The sequence below is a fragment of the Ambystoma mexicanum genome, chromosome 3q (genome assembly GCF_040938575.1).
Source record: "Ambystoma mexicanum isolate Mex_15411 chromosome 3q, UKY_AmexF1_1, whole genome shotgun sequence".
Lineage (NCBI taxonomy): Eukaryota > Metazoa > Chordata > Amphibia > Caudata > Ambystomatidae > Ambystoma > Ambystoma mexicanum.
This window is the reverse complement of record NC_090926.1, coordinates 1079178057-1079194621: the sequence shown is the minus strand read 5'-3', so window position 1 is coordinate 1079194621 and position 16565 is coordinate 1079178057. Positions and strand designations below refer to the sequence as shown.

The 16565-nt window shown below is 48.3% G+C and overlaps 1 protein-coding gene across 2 annotated transcripts in view; it reads right to left on the bottom strand.

Annotated features, from left to right (window-relative positions):
- LOC138583261 (zinc finger protein 569-like) overlaps positions 1–11355 on the bottom strand; it is a 180779-nt gene extending 169424 nt beyond the window's left edge. For both annotated transcript variants that reach the window (XM_069655338.1, XM_069655340.1), the window contains exon 1: positions 11231–11355. In XM_069655338.1, coding sequence (XP_069511439.1) covers positions 11231–11254 — 24 coding nt within the window. In that variant the 5' untranslated portion in view covers positions 11255–11355. The remainder of the gene's footprint in view (positions 1–11230) is intronic.
- Positions 11356–16565: the final 5210 nt, after the last annotated feature.

Sequence of the window (16565 nt, the reverse complement as noted above, 5' to 3'; positions counted from 1 at the left end):
TGGTATCTGTTAGAGAGGTGTTTTAGGAGTGTGGAGAGTTATATTGGTGTATGTGTGGTGAGAGTGTGGTGCTTAGGGAAATTTAGTGTAGACATTTGTCTCCAGTTACGTTCCATTGTGTGGCTTATGTTGTTTTGCTCCTGCAGTTGTGTGTCGAGATGTGTTAGAGTAGGGGATGCAATGGGAGGTGACACTATGCCACAACACTATGCCATGATACAAATTCAGGGACTGCAGTATCTAGTCAGTTTCTTGGGACCTACCTTTTGACTGCCACAGACACTTCAAAGACCATGAAACTGCACAGCCACTCAGTCTTACAAGGGATTATGGCACAATACATCATGTACTAACTGACAAATCCAAACATGCGCTACAATACACCCACAGCAATTCTATACTATGCTGGAAGACACCATCAAAATGTGCATTTTGTACTTAAAACCTATCAAGTTTTTCAGCAAAGGTCACTAGCCCAGTGGTTATGAAATTACAGCATTGGTTGCTAATTTGGCACTAATTCCCTCAAACATTCCATACAAGAAAATGTATACTGCTCACACAAAGTCTCTGAAGGTAGGCCCTCTCCCTATTTGACAAGTTATCCCCCCTCCACAAATACCCTAAACTGCCAATAGCAGTTATATGCAGGTAGGACAGCTCAGTGGGTTTACTCAGCTATCCCAGCACAACTTGGTTTCTGTAATTCGGTCTCATCTGAGCCCTTCACACTCTCCTGTTCTGTGTATAGCAGAATATCACTCTTGAGCCTAGTCTGTGTATATCAAAATATGGACAAAAAAACAACCATTACGTGGGTTAATAGGTTCTATGTCCCTACATCGACATTCATTTTTTTGAAATAATTATTTTCTATGAAATTATTTTAAAAAACCCATTTAATTTGTTTTTTTTTTTATATTTGGGGGTCATACCCCGTATCCCCCTTCCCTTTATTAAAGAACCCTACCCCAGAGCCCTCCCCACCCCTTGCAACCCCTTACTCCATTGCCACCATATATTTCAATGACTTTTATGAGAATAATTTAGTTGAAAAAAGAAATTCCGAAAAAACTCCTGGGGGTGAAACAACATATCTGTGAATACTAGGACTTGTTATTAACAGTGTGTGACAGTGCATGGCTGTGGCAGAATATTTTTTGCATGTTATTATGTTATGTAATCTCGGATTTGTATTGCGCCCAGTGCCATAGTTCCTGGCATCAAAGCGCTTTTGCCTGTCAGAGAGGCAAAGGAGGGGTATGACAGAAAATTCAGTAGCAGATCGACAGGGTGCTTAGGAAGGCATAAGAAGGAAAAGGTGGAAGAGCTATGTGTACAATTGGACCAAATTTATTGTGGGACTCAAATGTATTCTATGGGGCACAGCACCGAAAAGAGCGATAGCTGGAGAAGGGGGGTTCGCTGCCCCAGAGGTATATCTAGAATTTACTCACTGCATGGTGAGCTGGGGCATACTGACACTATGGAAAAGAAAATATATGTGGCAAAGCCAGTATGCTTACTTCCCTAGGCCCCCCAACAACATTTGGCAGGGGTTGTAAGACAGAAAGGCAAATTTGCCAATTTTGCAACAGTTCTATGAAAAGCAAGTAAAAAAAAAACCTCACGTTTTGGTTTCCTAATTTATTTATGTCTTTGCTACAACACCCACCATAGGCTTGTGCACAAAGAACTTAAGAACACCAAACTGGTCTATGGCTTAGCCGTGGTCAGACATCCGAGCCATTCACAGTGTCATGGTGAGCCAAGGCATGTAGCAACCATGCCCATGAAAACACAGCATGCAAAGTCCCTCTATACACTCCCGTGAGGCTCGAACCGCTAAGAACGGCCAGGTTCTTCTTCTACTTGGGATGGCTCTTCAAGGACCGATGATGCTCGCCGTTAGTCACCCTTGTCAACTGAAGGAGGAACCTGCACTGCTTATCATCTGATCCCGTTCTCAGTTGAAACAAATCAGATATTCCCCTCACTGACACCCTGATGCTACTCCACCAGGCTATTAGCAAATTTTTGCATCCCATCATATAGTAATCCACCATTTTTGGACTTCCTCACGCCTCACACTTTGGAGTAGTGACTCTACCCGTCTTAAATTTCCATCCTTTCAAACCTGCATGGCCCACTCACAGCCGATTCAAGATAGTTTCCTCTCTGCGTGCTAACTCTGAATTCCCCCCACATCTCTTATACCGAACCTTCCTTTATACCGCGTACAAGTGTCTCCACTTCCAACATCCTCTTTGTTGTTCCTTCGCCGGATCTATGGACTGCCATATGATCTCTGTGCTCTGTCCTGTCTCCTCGTCTGTCAATCGCTGGGAAATCCTCATGGCTTCATTTGACTCCTCCAGAGTCATCCTTAATGTCTACCTAAACGGCACTGTCATAGTCCAAGATCCTCAGGCCAACCTCCTCCTCTTCGATAGGGAGTTCCCTCGCCTCATCAACTTCTTTTCATCTCCAGCTGTCCCCTCCTCTCATTCCTTGGCTACCTTCACCACTCTTCCCTCCTCCTCTGCCCCTCTTCAGGCTACCTTCACAACTCCGCAGGGCGTACCTCTGATTTGTACCCCTCCCCGGAAGGTCTTTAAGGCCAGTAACCTTCTTCATCTTGACACTCTCCACTCTCGCTCTGCTGTCAAACACTCCTCTGACATCTGCCACCTCCTTGAAGAATTGGACCTTGATGTCCTCGGTCTTACAGAGACGGTACAACGTCCTTTCATCACGGGATGCTTTTTCACTGGTTTTTTGCTGCGATTTATTTTGTCGAAAAAACCCATTTCATTTTTTAGGGGGTGTTAGTAAATTATATATATGTGGTGAGGGTATTTGGGAATAAATACAAATTAAACAAAATGGGGGGCTGGAGGGGAACCCACCCCCAAAAATAATAAAAAAAACATTCAATGGGGTTTTTCGTAAAAGAAATTGCGGTAAAAAAACAAGCGAAAAAACATCCCGTAATGAAATGACATGCAACCATGGAGACATTGTTCACGGCAAGCTCTGTCACGAGCTTTGACACTCTACTCCCTGATGGTTACAAGATCCTCTCCGCACCCAGATCCACCCGGCCCTGGGGGGTGTAGCCCCGATCTTTCCCAAGTGGATTGCTGCCACTATCATTCCCACTCAGATTTACTCCCCTTTTGAATGCCTTGTCTGCAGGCTCTCAATCTCTCCTAGCCACTCTCTTACTGTTGCTACTCTCTACCGGCCCCCTGGGCAAATCTCCTCTTTTCTTTTCGAGTGGGCTGACCTCTCCTCCTCCCTCCTGACCTCTACCACTCAACTCCTCCTGCTTGGTGACCTCAACATCCACCTCCATTCCCCCTGTCCCTCATCTCTGCTCTTTCGTGACCCTTGTGATTCCCTCTCCCTCTCTATCCTCTTCTTTGGCCCGACGCACTCTGCAGTACACACACTTGATGTCCTGATCTCCTCTGGCCTCCCCCTCTCTATCCCTCTGACCACTCCTCTCTCGTGAAGTGACCACTGCCTTCTCTCCTCTCATCTCTCACTCTCTTCCCCCCAAGCCAAGCGCACCCCAACACTGCCACCTACATTCTTGGACATCCGACCTATGAAGCATGTGTCAGTTGAGGCTTTCGCTGCTACCTTCTCTCCCCCCTCTCCTCCTCTGGCTGACTCACACCCGGACACAACCCTGTCCCTACTCTACTCTTTCATTTCTGATACTCTTGATGCTCTTGCCCCTGTCATGAGGATCCACTTTAAGTCCAAAGCCAAGTTTAATTACTGGTATGACTCCGACCTAGCTACACTTAAACTTAAGTGTAGGGCGGCTGAGAGAAAATGGAGGGCTTCTTGTTCATCCTCTGACAAACTGGCCTGTCATCTGCTCCAAAGGCAATACCGACTCTCTGTCCAGAACAAGAGTCCACATTCAAGCCTGTGTCTCTGCGGCATCTAACAACTCGGCAGAACTCTTTCAAAATCTGCAAGGATCTTGCCAATCCTGCTGCAGGCTCTACCCCTCCTCTTACCTCCCAAGCTCTCTGCAATGACCTTGCCTCTCACTTTATCTCAAAAACCCAGGACATCTTGTCCACCCTCTCCTTACCTGTCCCTCCTATGCCCCTCCATCTGCGCTTGTTAACCCCCCTTTAACCTCCCCATCCCTCCATCCTTCTCTTCCTTTGCTCTCTTCTCCCCTAAGGAGGTCGTTAGACAAGTCCGATCTATGAAAGTCTCGTCAAAACAGGTTCATCCCTGTTCCTCTAAAACCATCAAGGACCACATTGATACCCTCACTCTGGCCCTTGCTGATTTTTGAAACCATTCCTTTGCTTCAGGATCCTTCCCCTCCCCTCTGAAACACTCCCTTGTGCATCCTCTTCTCAAGAAACCCACAGCTGGTCCTTCCTGTCCGGCTAACTATCGCCCAATCTCCATTACTCCCTTTCTGGGCAAACTCCTGGAAAAGCTGGCCATCTCTCAGCTTAACCTTCATTCTGATTCTGTTGGCTGTCTCCATGACCACCAGTCTGGTTTCAGAGCAGCCAGAATCATGGAAACTGCTCTGCAGAACATCCGTGAAGATCTGCTCTCCAACCTTGACTCTAACATTCCCTCTGTCCTCATCCTACTCGATCTCTCTTCTGCCTTCGACACAGTCAACCATACCATCTTGCTCAACCGTCTCCGTGAGAACCTGTGTACCACTGATCAGGCTCGGGCCTGACTGACCTCTTTCCTCTCTGATCGACCCTCCCAGGTTCAACTGGGATCCTTCCTATCCTCTATCTTCCTCTCTGGCTGTGGTGTTCCCCAGGGGTCTAACCTCTTGCCCCGGCTTTTCAACCAATGCCTGGCAACTCTGGCCCACTGCATTGCCACTCTATGCTCAAATTTCCAGTGCTAAGCTGATGACACTCAACTCATTTGCAGGCTGCCCTCGGCCACCTACTCTCCCTCCTTCATCGCTGATTGCCTAACTGCTATTCAAGATTGGTGTGCCACCAATGATCTTTGTCTGAATGCCAGCAAGACAGATACTCCTCATCGGCAACCCTACTCCATCCTTTCCCCTCTCTCTCTGGCCAGCCTTGCTTGGCCCTCCTCCTATTCCCACCTGTGAGGCTAAGAACCTCGGGTCATCTTTGACTCCACACCTTCCTTCACCGCCCATATCTCTGAGGTCTCTAAAAAGTCAAACTTCCCTATTGCACCTCCTCAGCGGCACTCTTCCTTTCCTCTCCTTCCCAGAAGCTCACCGTCTCACAAGCTCTGGTTCTCTCTAGGTTGGACTATTGTAACAGCCTCTTTCTAAATCTACCTGCCTCTTCTCTTCTGGATGCAAGGATTCAATTTAAAACCCTCTGCATTGTCCACAAGGCTTTCTGGGGCCAGGGTCCAAAATACCTTCAGCTATTCCTCCGCAAATACCTCCCCTCTCGAGCTCTTCTCTCCTCTCTAACTCCCTCAGGGTCAGTCGTTTCTCAAAAAAACGAGCCGGGGGTAGATCTCTGTCTTCGGCCGGGGCCTCCCTCTGGAACAGCTTCCCTGCCACTCTAAAACCTGAGGAGAACCATCTACGGTTCCGGAGGCACCTCAAGACCTTCCTCTTTGCATCTGCCTTTGCTCCCGCTCTCCCTTGCTGATCGGCTATCTCTTGGCACTATGTATTTGGCCACCCTCCGTCCCCTTGGCCCAGTTACCTGCTCACCCTGCCACCCTTCTGCACTGCCTCCCGGCCACCCCTTGCACTGGGGACTGTATCTGTACCCATACAGTCCCCCATCCACCATTTTCTTCTTTTTATGCACTTATCAGACTTCCCCAGTTCTGCTGCCGTAAACACAGCACTTGCCACTTGCTGGCTGCAATACCCCTGTTTATTACTCCATTATATATTTTATTTGTATTTATTATTACTTATCCGTTTATCCTCTGCTCTGCACTTTCCACTCTCCCCCTTCCATGAACTTTCTCCTTTCCCTTTCCCTTGCACTTGCACAATCCCAATGTCACTGGGCCTAGTAAGATCGTTGTTTTGTTCTCCCCTGTCCCCCTCCCTTGCCTTGTCGTGCTCTGAAACACTTGTGTACGAGCACAATACAAATAAAATATCATATCATATCATAACTTGCAGTTCTATAGATGGAGAAATTGGAAGGAAATATGCACACATTTGACTGAGGCTGGGATTTCCACCAGGACTTCTTGGGAGCAGAAGCTCCGGTCCAGCATTCCTGGATTCCTGCTAGAACCTTTAAGTGAATGTTTATGTTGTGGGGGAGGCTAGACTCTGCTTAGGCTGAGCGCTAATTGGGCTTAATTTACATAATCTTGCCTTTGACTAGCCTTTACACCAGTGGTCTTCAAACTTTTTTGGCCAGGGCCCCCCTGAGCAAAATTTGGGCAGGTCGGGACCCCCCAGAAATGCCAAATGGACAGTATATATTGCGCGCCGTTACCTGCTCCCATCAAAGTCGCTGGGCTCCCTCATCCCACTCCTACCCAGTCGCTGGTCTCTCCCCACCCCATCACACACCCAGGGCTCTCCCCACTCTGCTCCCATCACTATCCCATGGTTCCCGCCCATTGTGCTCCCACCATAGTCCCTCGGTTCCCCCATCCCGTTCCCAACACAGTCTGAGGGCCAGTGGCGGCTGGTGAATCTTTTTTAAGTGGAGGGGCATTAAGGGGAGGTTCGGGGGGGTTTCCCCCTGTGAATTTTTTTTTAAATAATAGGTTAAAATGTTGCATTGTAGAGCATACTTTTAACAAAAAATGGGTAAATAGCCAAACAGTTTGCAATTGTTGCTGGGAGTCCAGGGGGCAGGCATTGATATTTTATTTCTATCGCGCTCGTACACAAGTGTTTCAGAGCGTGACAAGGCAAGGGAGGGGAACAGATGAGAATAAAACAGCGATCTTACTAGGCCCAGTGACATTGAGAACGCGCAAGTGTGAGGGGAAAAGTGCATGGAAGGGGGGAGAAGTGGAAAGTGCGAAGCAGAGGAGAAACAGATAAATAACAATAAATAAATAATAAAGGCAACAAACAGTGGTAGTGCAGCCAGCAATTTGCAAGTGCTACGTTTAAGGCAGCAGACAGGGTAGGTCTGATAAGTGCAGGAAGAAAGATGGTTCTCCTCAAGTTTTAGAGTGGCAGGGCGCTGTTCCAGAGGGAGGCCCCAGCCGAAGACGGAGATCTACCCCCAGCTCGTTTCTTTGATAAACGACTGACCCTGAGGGAGTTGGAGGTAGAGGAGTGAAGAGCTCGAGAGGGGAGGTATTTGCGGAGGAATAGCTGAAGGTATTTTGGACCCAGGCCCCAGAAAGCCTTGTGGACAAGGCAGAGGGTTTTGAATGATAGATGTCCGGTAAAAAGATACCATCCCTGTCCCCTGGGCCCCACTGGTCCTAACACAATGAACATGATTATGTGTATATGCAAGGCGCTGCACATTCATACAGCAATCACTCTATCATTCACATGAGCATCCATCACCATACACTCACTCATAACGCATCCATATACATGTTTAAATAAAAACAATGAACATAAACGTACCTTCTGCATTGGCCTGTGTGTGGGTGCTGAAACGGCCTGCTCCAGCTGCTCTGTCCGTATGTGCGAGGAGGCGCAGGAGCTCCCCCTCGGACATACAGACATGCAGTGCCCCAGCCAGCATTTCCAATGAGCTATGCAATGCTGGCGAAGCAAAACGCCCCAGCACTTGCATGGCTCAGTGAGCATGTGCGGCTGGGGAACTAAACTGAACTGTCAAAGGGAAACAGTGTTTCCCTTTGACAGTTCAGCCAGCCCAGGAGCACTCCATTAGCTGGATAAAGCAGCTGAGGGAGTGCTCACTGTTTCACTGGGCTGGCTCCTTAGCTCCTCCATAATGGGTGAGGGGCCACTGGGTGGGCGCCTCTTGCCATTATGGATGAGCCGCCAGGTTCGGACAGGCCTATAGGGCAATGCCTGTACCAAAAATGTAAAATGCTAGTTTGGGCCAATCAAAATGGGCCACCATTTTGGCCAATGTGGACCATTTTGATGAGTTACTTAACTATGCAGTTAGTAATGTTGACCATTGTTGCTGAATATATCACAATTTACTTACATTTTAACACAAAGCACCCCTTTGGGTACTATTGAAACAGTGGGCTTCATAACTACTCTGGCGGTAGCTGTGCCGGTAAAACCGGCACGGCTGCCACTGGAGTTGCATCCGGGTCTTGCACCCGCGAATGGGCAATTACTAGGTCATGCCGAGTTAGGCGGACATGATAATTGCCCTTTCGAAGGTGCCGGTAGATCCCCATTCCCATTTGAGCCCCATATGGCTCAAATGGGAATGGGGAGCTCGGATGCACCGGCACCGTTAATAACGGTGCTGGTGCATCCGACGAGCTGAGGTCAGACCTGGCGGGGGCTGTCAAGCACCCACGAGCACAACTCTTACTATGGCGGAACGGTAGCAACGGTGCCGGTAGCTTACCAGCACCGTTGTTACTGGTCCGCCATAGTAGTAATGAGGCCCAGTCTGTGACTAAAGGAATGAATATCCATTTACAACTGTGGGCCACTTTTTCATTGTTGCCTGAGACAGTTTCATGCTTCAGCCCGCCCATGTGGGCCACCCCTGCCCATTTCTTCCAATCTAAAAAAAAAAAAAAAAAATCTTTTTTCATGCTGAGCTCTCAGGGCCCCCCTGGGATGCACCCGCGGACCCCTAGGGGGTCGCGACCCACAGTTTGAATACCACTGCTTTACACCCTGACCTGCAGTTGCTGTGTTCTGCTAATAGAGAGCATCATGTAAATGTTAGCTGAAAACAGAGTTGTATGATCTAGTTAACAGATTTCGTAGTCTAACCTTCTGGTTTTTCTTTTCTGTGTATGATAAGGGGGTTGCTACCAGCTGACATATGGCACATTTAAAGCAAACCATTATAATGTAATGCCAACGTAACAGAACATTAACTATCCAGCTAGTATAAAAGCAAACCAACATCATATTCCCTCTCCCACAGGAAGTTAGGAGGATAACTCAGGGTCAACATGGTTTTCCTGGAAGCAAGACCATGCAGCGCAACACAGGTTTGAGTCCTGCAGTTACAGAATGGTCTCTGGCTATTAAGTACGTTATAAAAGAGTCAATAATGAATACATGAATGGGCACATACATTAGCACTTGGGTACATTCTAGTTAATGGGCATTTAGCTTTGGGAAAAACGCTAATCCCAGCAGAACAAGACATTCCACAACAGGTTTCTATATCTTTAAACGTGACATAACACAGTGTAACATACCAAAGCTAACTGAGTGTAGCACTTCATAACCGGGCATGGCATAGGGGTTAACTGATCTAATACAATCTTTTATGGTATCTATTGGAAATTGTACCTCCCTGCTGGGCTTCCTCCCTCCGGAAGTTAAGCACCACTGCTCTACTAACCTTACCATTGGAGAGCCTAGCGTTTCCTTTTGGGTGACACACTGTTCTACCATTTGGTCACATGGTTACACAGCATTCATTAGAGGGATGTGCAAAGGCACAAACCCCTTTTTTAGGTCAAGGCGTTTCACATTTTGAGGAATCCATACCCCACCTTCCATCTTTTCTGTGGTATCTGTATAAATTATCAGTAAAAAAAACAAACAGAAGAAAATGCCAAATATGGCATTGAAAAAAAAACGAATTCCAAAAATGTCAATCAAGAGGAGCGGGCTTGCGCAGGTGTGCCCCCTCGTCTTGATCGACATTCCGGGGCTTCAGGGATTGCAGGGGTGTCCCCTGCTTCCTTAAACAGGAAAGCGGGGACAAGCAAAGCTTAAAAGAATAAAATAAAAAATAAAATAAAAAGGGATGAGCGTGAAGGGAACCGGCATCGCAGAGGGATTGCAGAGGCGGTAGCACACTTCGCTGTGTGCCGCCAGAAGGTAAGTAAGGGATGCAGGGGTGGAGAGGGTGTTCCGAAATGTCTGTTGGAGACGAAACCAAAAGTTATTTTCGAAAATATAACTTTGTTTTTTTTCTCCCTCAGGCATTTTGGATTTGAACAACTCATGGTCAACCCCTTTCTGATACTTGTTTAATCATGACAATTCCCTAGTAGGGTTGCAGCATCACTGGTACCAAAGGCCTAGTGCTGCATCAAAACCTGGTGAGTTGTGTCTGTTGGTGGCAGTGGAAGGAGTGGAAGTGGGATTGTGGGGGTGGTCACTTAGTACTGAGTGAGAAGAGTTTGGGGCTTATGGGAGACAGGAGGGTAGACCGCTGAGTGAGATGAGCAGCAATACGGGCCCTTACCAATGCCCGATGAACACCTGACAAAAGATATGGCCTGCTACAACAGGCAAAATTCCCAGCAGGCCACTGAGCGTCATACCCAAGTATGTCAGGGTGAGCTTTAAGGCATTACTTAGGGAACTAAACAACATACTATGGGAGCTGAAATGGGTGACTGTGTCCTCAAATTTCAAGCTGCCCTTCCACTAAACTATAAATATAACTTCTTGCCTCAGCAGGTTACAGTAATATCTGAGTTTCTACACCACCAGTTTCCCTCATATAAGGGGAAGAAGTGGTATGGGGGCTGGGTGTGGGGGTGAGGAAAAAGAAAGAACTGGGAGTTAAAGAGATGGCACCTATCTGCAAATGGCCAGAGGCAGGAATGCAGGGATGCTGGTTTATTTTGCCTTGTAAGGTCTACTCTTGCCCTCACCCCTCTAAGATCTCCTACCTCCTTACCCACAGACCTACACATTAGCACATCACCACGAACTCTCCTCTTTAGATCTGTCATCATAAAAAAAACTTTCTGAAGGAATACATCATTTAAATTAAACGCAGCCTCTCAGATAAGGCATCTCCAAAATATGTCCTCCTAAGGTAGAGTTTGAAAATGAAGTGCAAGATAACTCAGCGGGTTGAGCAATCGCTGCTGTGATCTCTTAGTAAGCTGCAGGTCACACGTTCGAATCCCGGTAAAACCAGTTCAGCCTTTCATTCTTCCGAGGTTGATAAATGAGAACCAACTTGCGTTGGTTGATAATTGTAATTAAATATGTTCTATTTACAGCGCTTTGTCGAAAGCCCAATGTAAATAACACAACATTATAAGGGAGGAGACAGAGACAGACACTGGTCGAGTACCAGCAAAACATATGTGTGAAAAAGCATTACTATACTTTTACAACTTATATGCCCGTACTCACCCTCTTGGAATCCTGCTCGGACATCTCTCTTCAGTGGCGGGTAATGGGGATCTCTTCACTGTTCGCCTACACTAACAATATTTCCTCCACACAGATAAACAGCTTCCCCTGACTGAGAAACGCACAACGTCAAAAAAACCATTCTAGCGCACATGCCCCAACATTGAACACGTTTCTCCAGGTCATGCGCAGTAGCCGCGAGTGGAGCTGCCAATCAGCAGCATTTTCAGCTATAAACTCCACAGAGTTTGCCCACAACAATGATAAGCTCGGGAGGGCATGCATTGAAAATAGAAATACTGCGCACATTCAAAGTAAAGACACTAAATAGAACATGGCTCTAACTGTAAAAATACTAACTTTAGCTCATAATCATCCATGCATGCTTAAAGATGCATGCTTAAAGCTGCCTCTGGTATTTGTTGACCCAAAGAGTGGATCACGATTTGAAGGCCCCCCTAATCTGCATATGAAGTGACATCACAGAAAATGACATCACAGTTGTCAAATCCTGTCATGCAGGGCTGCACACACACAATGCTCTGTCACCAGCAGGCACACGTGTAATAAAATGATGGAGAACCACACAGTGCCTTTGGCTTCTACTCCAAACATTATTAACTGAACCTGTGCACCGAGGCATGCGCGGTGACGTTAGGCACACTCGAAATAGAGTGCCCGTCCTGCCAGAAGGCAGACAGTTCCGGGCATGAGACCAAACAGGCATGTTGTGGCCCCTTTGTGGGCTTCCACAGCACATCAGCTGGGCAACCGATTCAGGCCCGGTTTGTACCTCTCTCTGCCGGCTGCACCGGCAGGGAGGCATCTTACACTAGCGACGAGAGGTGGGAGCGAAACACGCTCACAGCTTCCAGTCCATAAATCAGCCCACGACACAGGCACATTTTTGGAAAACACGGTGGGGGTACCAACCCCAACCCAAAAAATAATCCATTTTTTCTTTCCTTCCAAATTCAAGAATCCACAAAACAGAACACAGTGGATGCCACTGTGAAAACATTTTTTTTCTCCCTCTTGAAACATTAGCAAGCAGCACAGAGGGAGCCACTGCACCACCCAATGGAGCACCCAGGAGCTGTCAAGCCCACAGTGCCACATCAACAGACCGGCAAACAAAGGTGAGGAGGAATCCATCGCTGCCCACACACACAGGGTCAACACAGGACCAGGGTAACATGGCAACTGGCCTTTCCACACCCAGACCCAGCACCCATCAAGGACAGCTGCCTCACTAACGCCGCAAGCGCCATCCCCTCAACCTCATGTAGGTGCCATGGCTGCATTAGGGCCTTTCGACCCCAACACCATCCATCATCAGTGGGGCCCCGCTGGATGCTGTGGATTCAAAAGTTCGAGATGGGGATGGACTGAAAGGACATTACAAAACCCAGGAAGATGAGGTCACACCTTCTGCTCAATGTGGGTGTCGACGTCCTGCACATTTTCAACACGCTGGTCATTGATGATGGTGCGGACATATACCAACTGGCCAAAGACGCCCTTACAGCACATTTCATGCCACAGTTCAATCCGGACTACGAAACCTTCAACTTCTGCACCACAGTACAGATGGAGGATAAAACACTGGACACTTACCACACAAGGATTAGGAAACTAGCAATCTCCTGTGAATTCGACAATGTCAAAAAGGAAATAAGACGGCGGATCATCAACGGCATGCACGCGGAGTAACTGCGCAGAATGTTGTTGGGCGAAAAAGGCATCACCCTAGCCAGGATCCTTGAATATGGACGCCAAAGAGAGCTGTCACACGCATGGGTGGCACACATGGGCACCACGCTACAGAGGATCCAACTGGCGGCAACGACAACAGTGATAACACAGATCTCCAACCGCCAAGCACCAAGGGAAGACTATAATGAGGCGAACAATTCACTGCAGTGGCAACCGAGATTTCCGGGGCCTACCGAGTGCGGATGGTGTGGTGGAGCACGCCACGGAAGCAGAGACTTCCCAGCGTAGGGAACCCCATGTGGGGCATGTGGCCGAAACGACCACTACGCACGTGTCTGCAGATCCTCAGGGCAGACTCAACGGCCAGAACCGCAACAAGCTAAATCCTTCTCCAAGAAAAAGAAGCAGGCAGGTACATGTCGCATAGCGGCCAATGACAACTCGTTGACAGACAAGTCTGGAGATGACAACACAGTGACGGATGTGGGGACTGGGAGAACGAAGAGGAGGAGCAAGGTCCATCAGATCTCAGCACTTAATCACAAAAGCACGGAGCCGAGAAAGAAACAGAGAAGACACAAATGCTTTGTGTCCATACAGGGCCAAGAGACACTCATGACGATAGACGCCTGAGCATCAGTAAATGTTATGCCATCGACAATGTTCCAGACACTACATCCTCAACCTGACCTTAAGTCAACTGAAACACTCCTGTTCGCCTATGGAAGCAAGACGCCACTACCAGTGGAAGGACGCTTCAGAACAGAACTAAGCAGAGGCGAGACAGTCATCAAATCAAAGATATATGTTGCCAATGCTGGAATCGAATGCCTGTTTAGCAGGGATGCAGCGGAAGACCTAGGACTGATCCGGTTCATCTCTGACACCACAGACTCATTGGACATCACCGATCTCCTAGAGAAGCACCTGGGCATCCTCAAGGGCATCAGGTGTTTGAAAGGCAAGCTCATAACACTTCACATCGACCAGACGGTACAGCCCCGGGTGGTACGCCACATGAGAACTCCATTTAATATGAGAGACCTGGTCACAAAGGAGTTACGCAAATTTGAAAAGGCTGGCATCATTGAACAAGTCACAGGACCAACGTCCTGGGTTTCGCCTATGGTGGTGATGAAGAAACTGTAGCAACCGGGGAAAGTAAGGATTTGCATTGACATGCGCCTACCAAATGCAGCAATCAAAAGGGCGCGACACATCATTATCACTCATCATTAGATGAGATAATTTTGGACCTCACAGGGTCAAAAGTTTTCTCAATAATCAACCTCAAAGCTGGATACCACCAGTTGAAACTGCACTGTGACTCAAGATATATCACAACCTTCTCCCCCCACCTGGGTCTACAGTGGTACAAGAGGCTGAGCTTCAGCATCTCCGCAGCAGTGGAGGTGTTCCAGCAAGCCATCCAGGAAGTGATCCAGGGGATCCAGGGGATCCCAGGAGTGCTGAATGTCAGTGACTACATCCTCATCCCCGCCAGTGACAGGCAGGAGCACATGCGTCGTCTCGAGATGGTGATTATCAGGCTGGAGACTGCAGGCCTAACCATCCACCGGGACAAATGTGAGTTCCTGAAAGAAGAGATAATATTCTTAGGGTACGTCTTCAACAGTGAGGGGGTATCAGCCGACCCATAAAAGGAGGTCTCTCCCCCCCGACAACACCCACAGAGGTATGTAGTTTCTTAGGGATGACAACTTGTTGCAGTAGGTTCATCCCCAACCTGGCAACCATGTCTGAGCCGCTCAGGGAGTTCACCAGATCCAAGACGTCTCTGTCATCGGAAACAACAATGGCATATTACATTGTTAGCCCCGTTGGCCTCAGGGACATCTTGGTCCAACAATCACAGACAGGCAAAACAAAGCCCATTGCATACGTCTCCCGAGCCCTCACACCCACCAAACAGCGATACTCGCACATCGAAAAGGAAGCCATAGCGGTGCTCTGGGGCTACTGCCATTTCCACATCTACCCCTATGGCTGGAAATTCAGGACCTACACAGATCACAAGCCACTCATCCCGATCTTCACAGGGTCATCAGCACACCCTCTGGCCAGAATTGGGAAGTGGCTGCTCCACCTTCAGCAGTATGAGTTTGAGTTAGCCAACCAAGCGGGCACGGACAATGCAGTGGATTTCCTATCCAGACACCCGAGGGCCGCAACCCTGTGGGAAGTGAGTTTAGCCGAGGAGACGGAGGAGCACATATGTCAAACCATACACACCATGAAGCCAAAGGCGGTCGGCATCGACGTCATCGTGGAGGCCACGCACAATGACCCTTGCTGCGACATGGTGAAGAACACTATCATATCAGGTGATGGGAAATCTTTCCTCCGCCACGACCATAACTGCATGCCAGTGGCCACAGACTTCCTTACCGGCATATTCTCAGTACGACAGGAACTGTCCATCACCAGAGAAGGTATGATCTTGAGGGGAACCCGCATAGTTATCCCCAGCAGCCTGCAGGACAGGATTGTGGTGCTGGCACACAAAGGCCACCAGGGAATGGTCAGGACAAAGGCCAGAATACGACACTGGGTGTGGTTTCCTCACATTGACACCAAGGTATAGCAGGTCAGTACATTCTGTCACCCTTGCCAAATCACAGGAGCGCCTCCAAACCCTGAGCCAATACAGTCGGCAGAATGTGGGTCATCAAGCTGGGACGCCATCAGCGTCGACTTCTGCACAGTACAGGAAGGAACATATCTGCTGGTGGCCATTGACGACTGCTCATGATAACCAGAAGTAGAGATCATATCCTCCACAGCAGCAGAGACCGTAATACCTGCACTTGAGATGATGTTCGCAACCCATGACCTGCCAAGACGCATCATAGGTGACAATGGACCACCATTCCAGGGGACAGAGCTCAGGAAATACCTGGACGATTTGCACATTAAACATTACCACATCACGCCCCGCTGGCCACAGGCGAATGGTGATGTGGTAAGATTCATGCAAACAATCAACAAAGTGTTACCCATATCCAGGGCTCAAACCAGCCACTGGAGAGTGGATCTATACAGAGTACTACAGAATTACCGGGTGACGCCCCACAGTTCCACCAACATACCCCCGGCAGACTTCATGTACGGACAGTGGTAAACTTAACCCTACTACACCACCTGAGCAGGGGATAGACCCTTTCAACAGCGACCACACCCAACAAAGGAGAGTTGCAGCAAATGAATACATGAGCAACAGGAGACATGCAAGAAGGTCGAGGCACAAAGTTGGCGATCACGTATTGGTGCTGCAAAACCCTACGAAGTCCAAGCTGGAAATACGTTATGACTGCGCACCCTGGACAGTGACCCGAACAGAAGGAACGATGGTGACAGTGACACAAGGGCAACAGACGATTGCTCTCCTCCCTCCATTCTTCATCTAATACCTCCCCTTCTCCCATGTATGAATCATCGGACTCTCCCTGGGTCCAGGCATCTGCAAGCTCTTCCCACGGTTTATCGCGCTCTTCCATGTCTCCCCGGCATTCCCTAAAATGGGAGACATTTCACGAGATTTCACATCCATCTATGCTTTCTGCAGTAATCATGGTTCCTTTCACCTGTGTAACTGAGA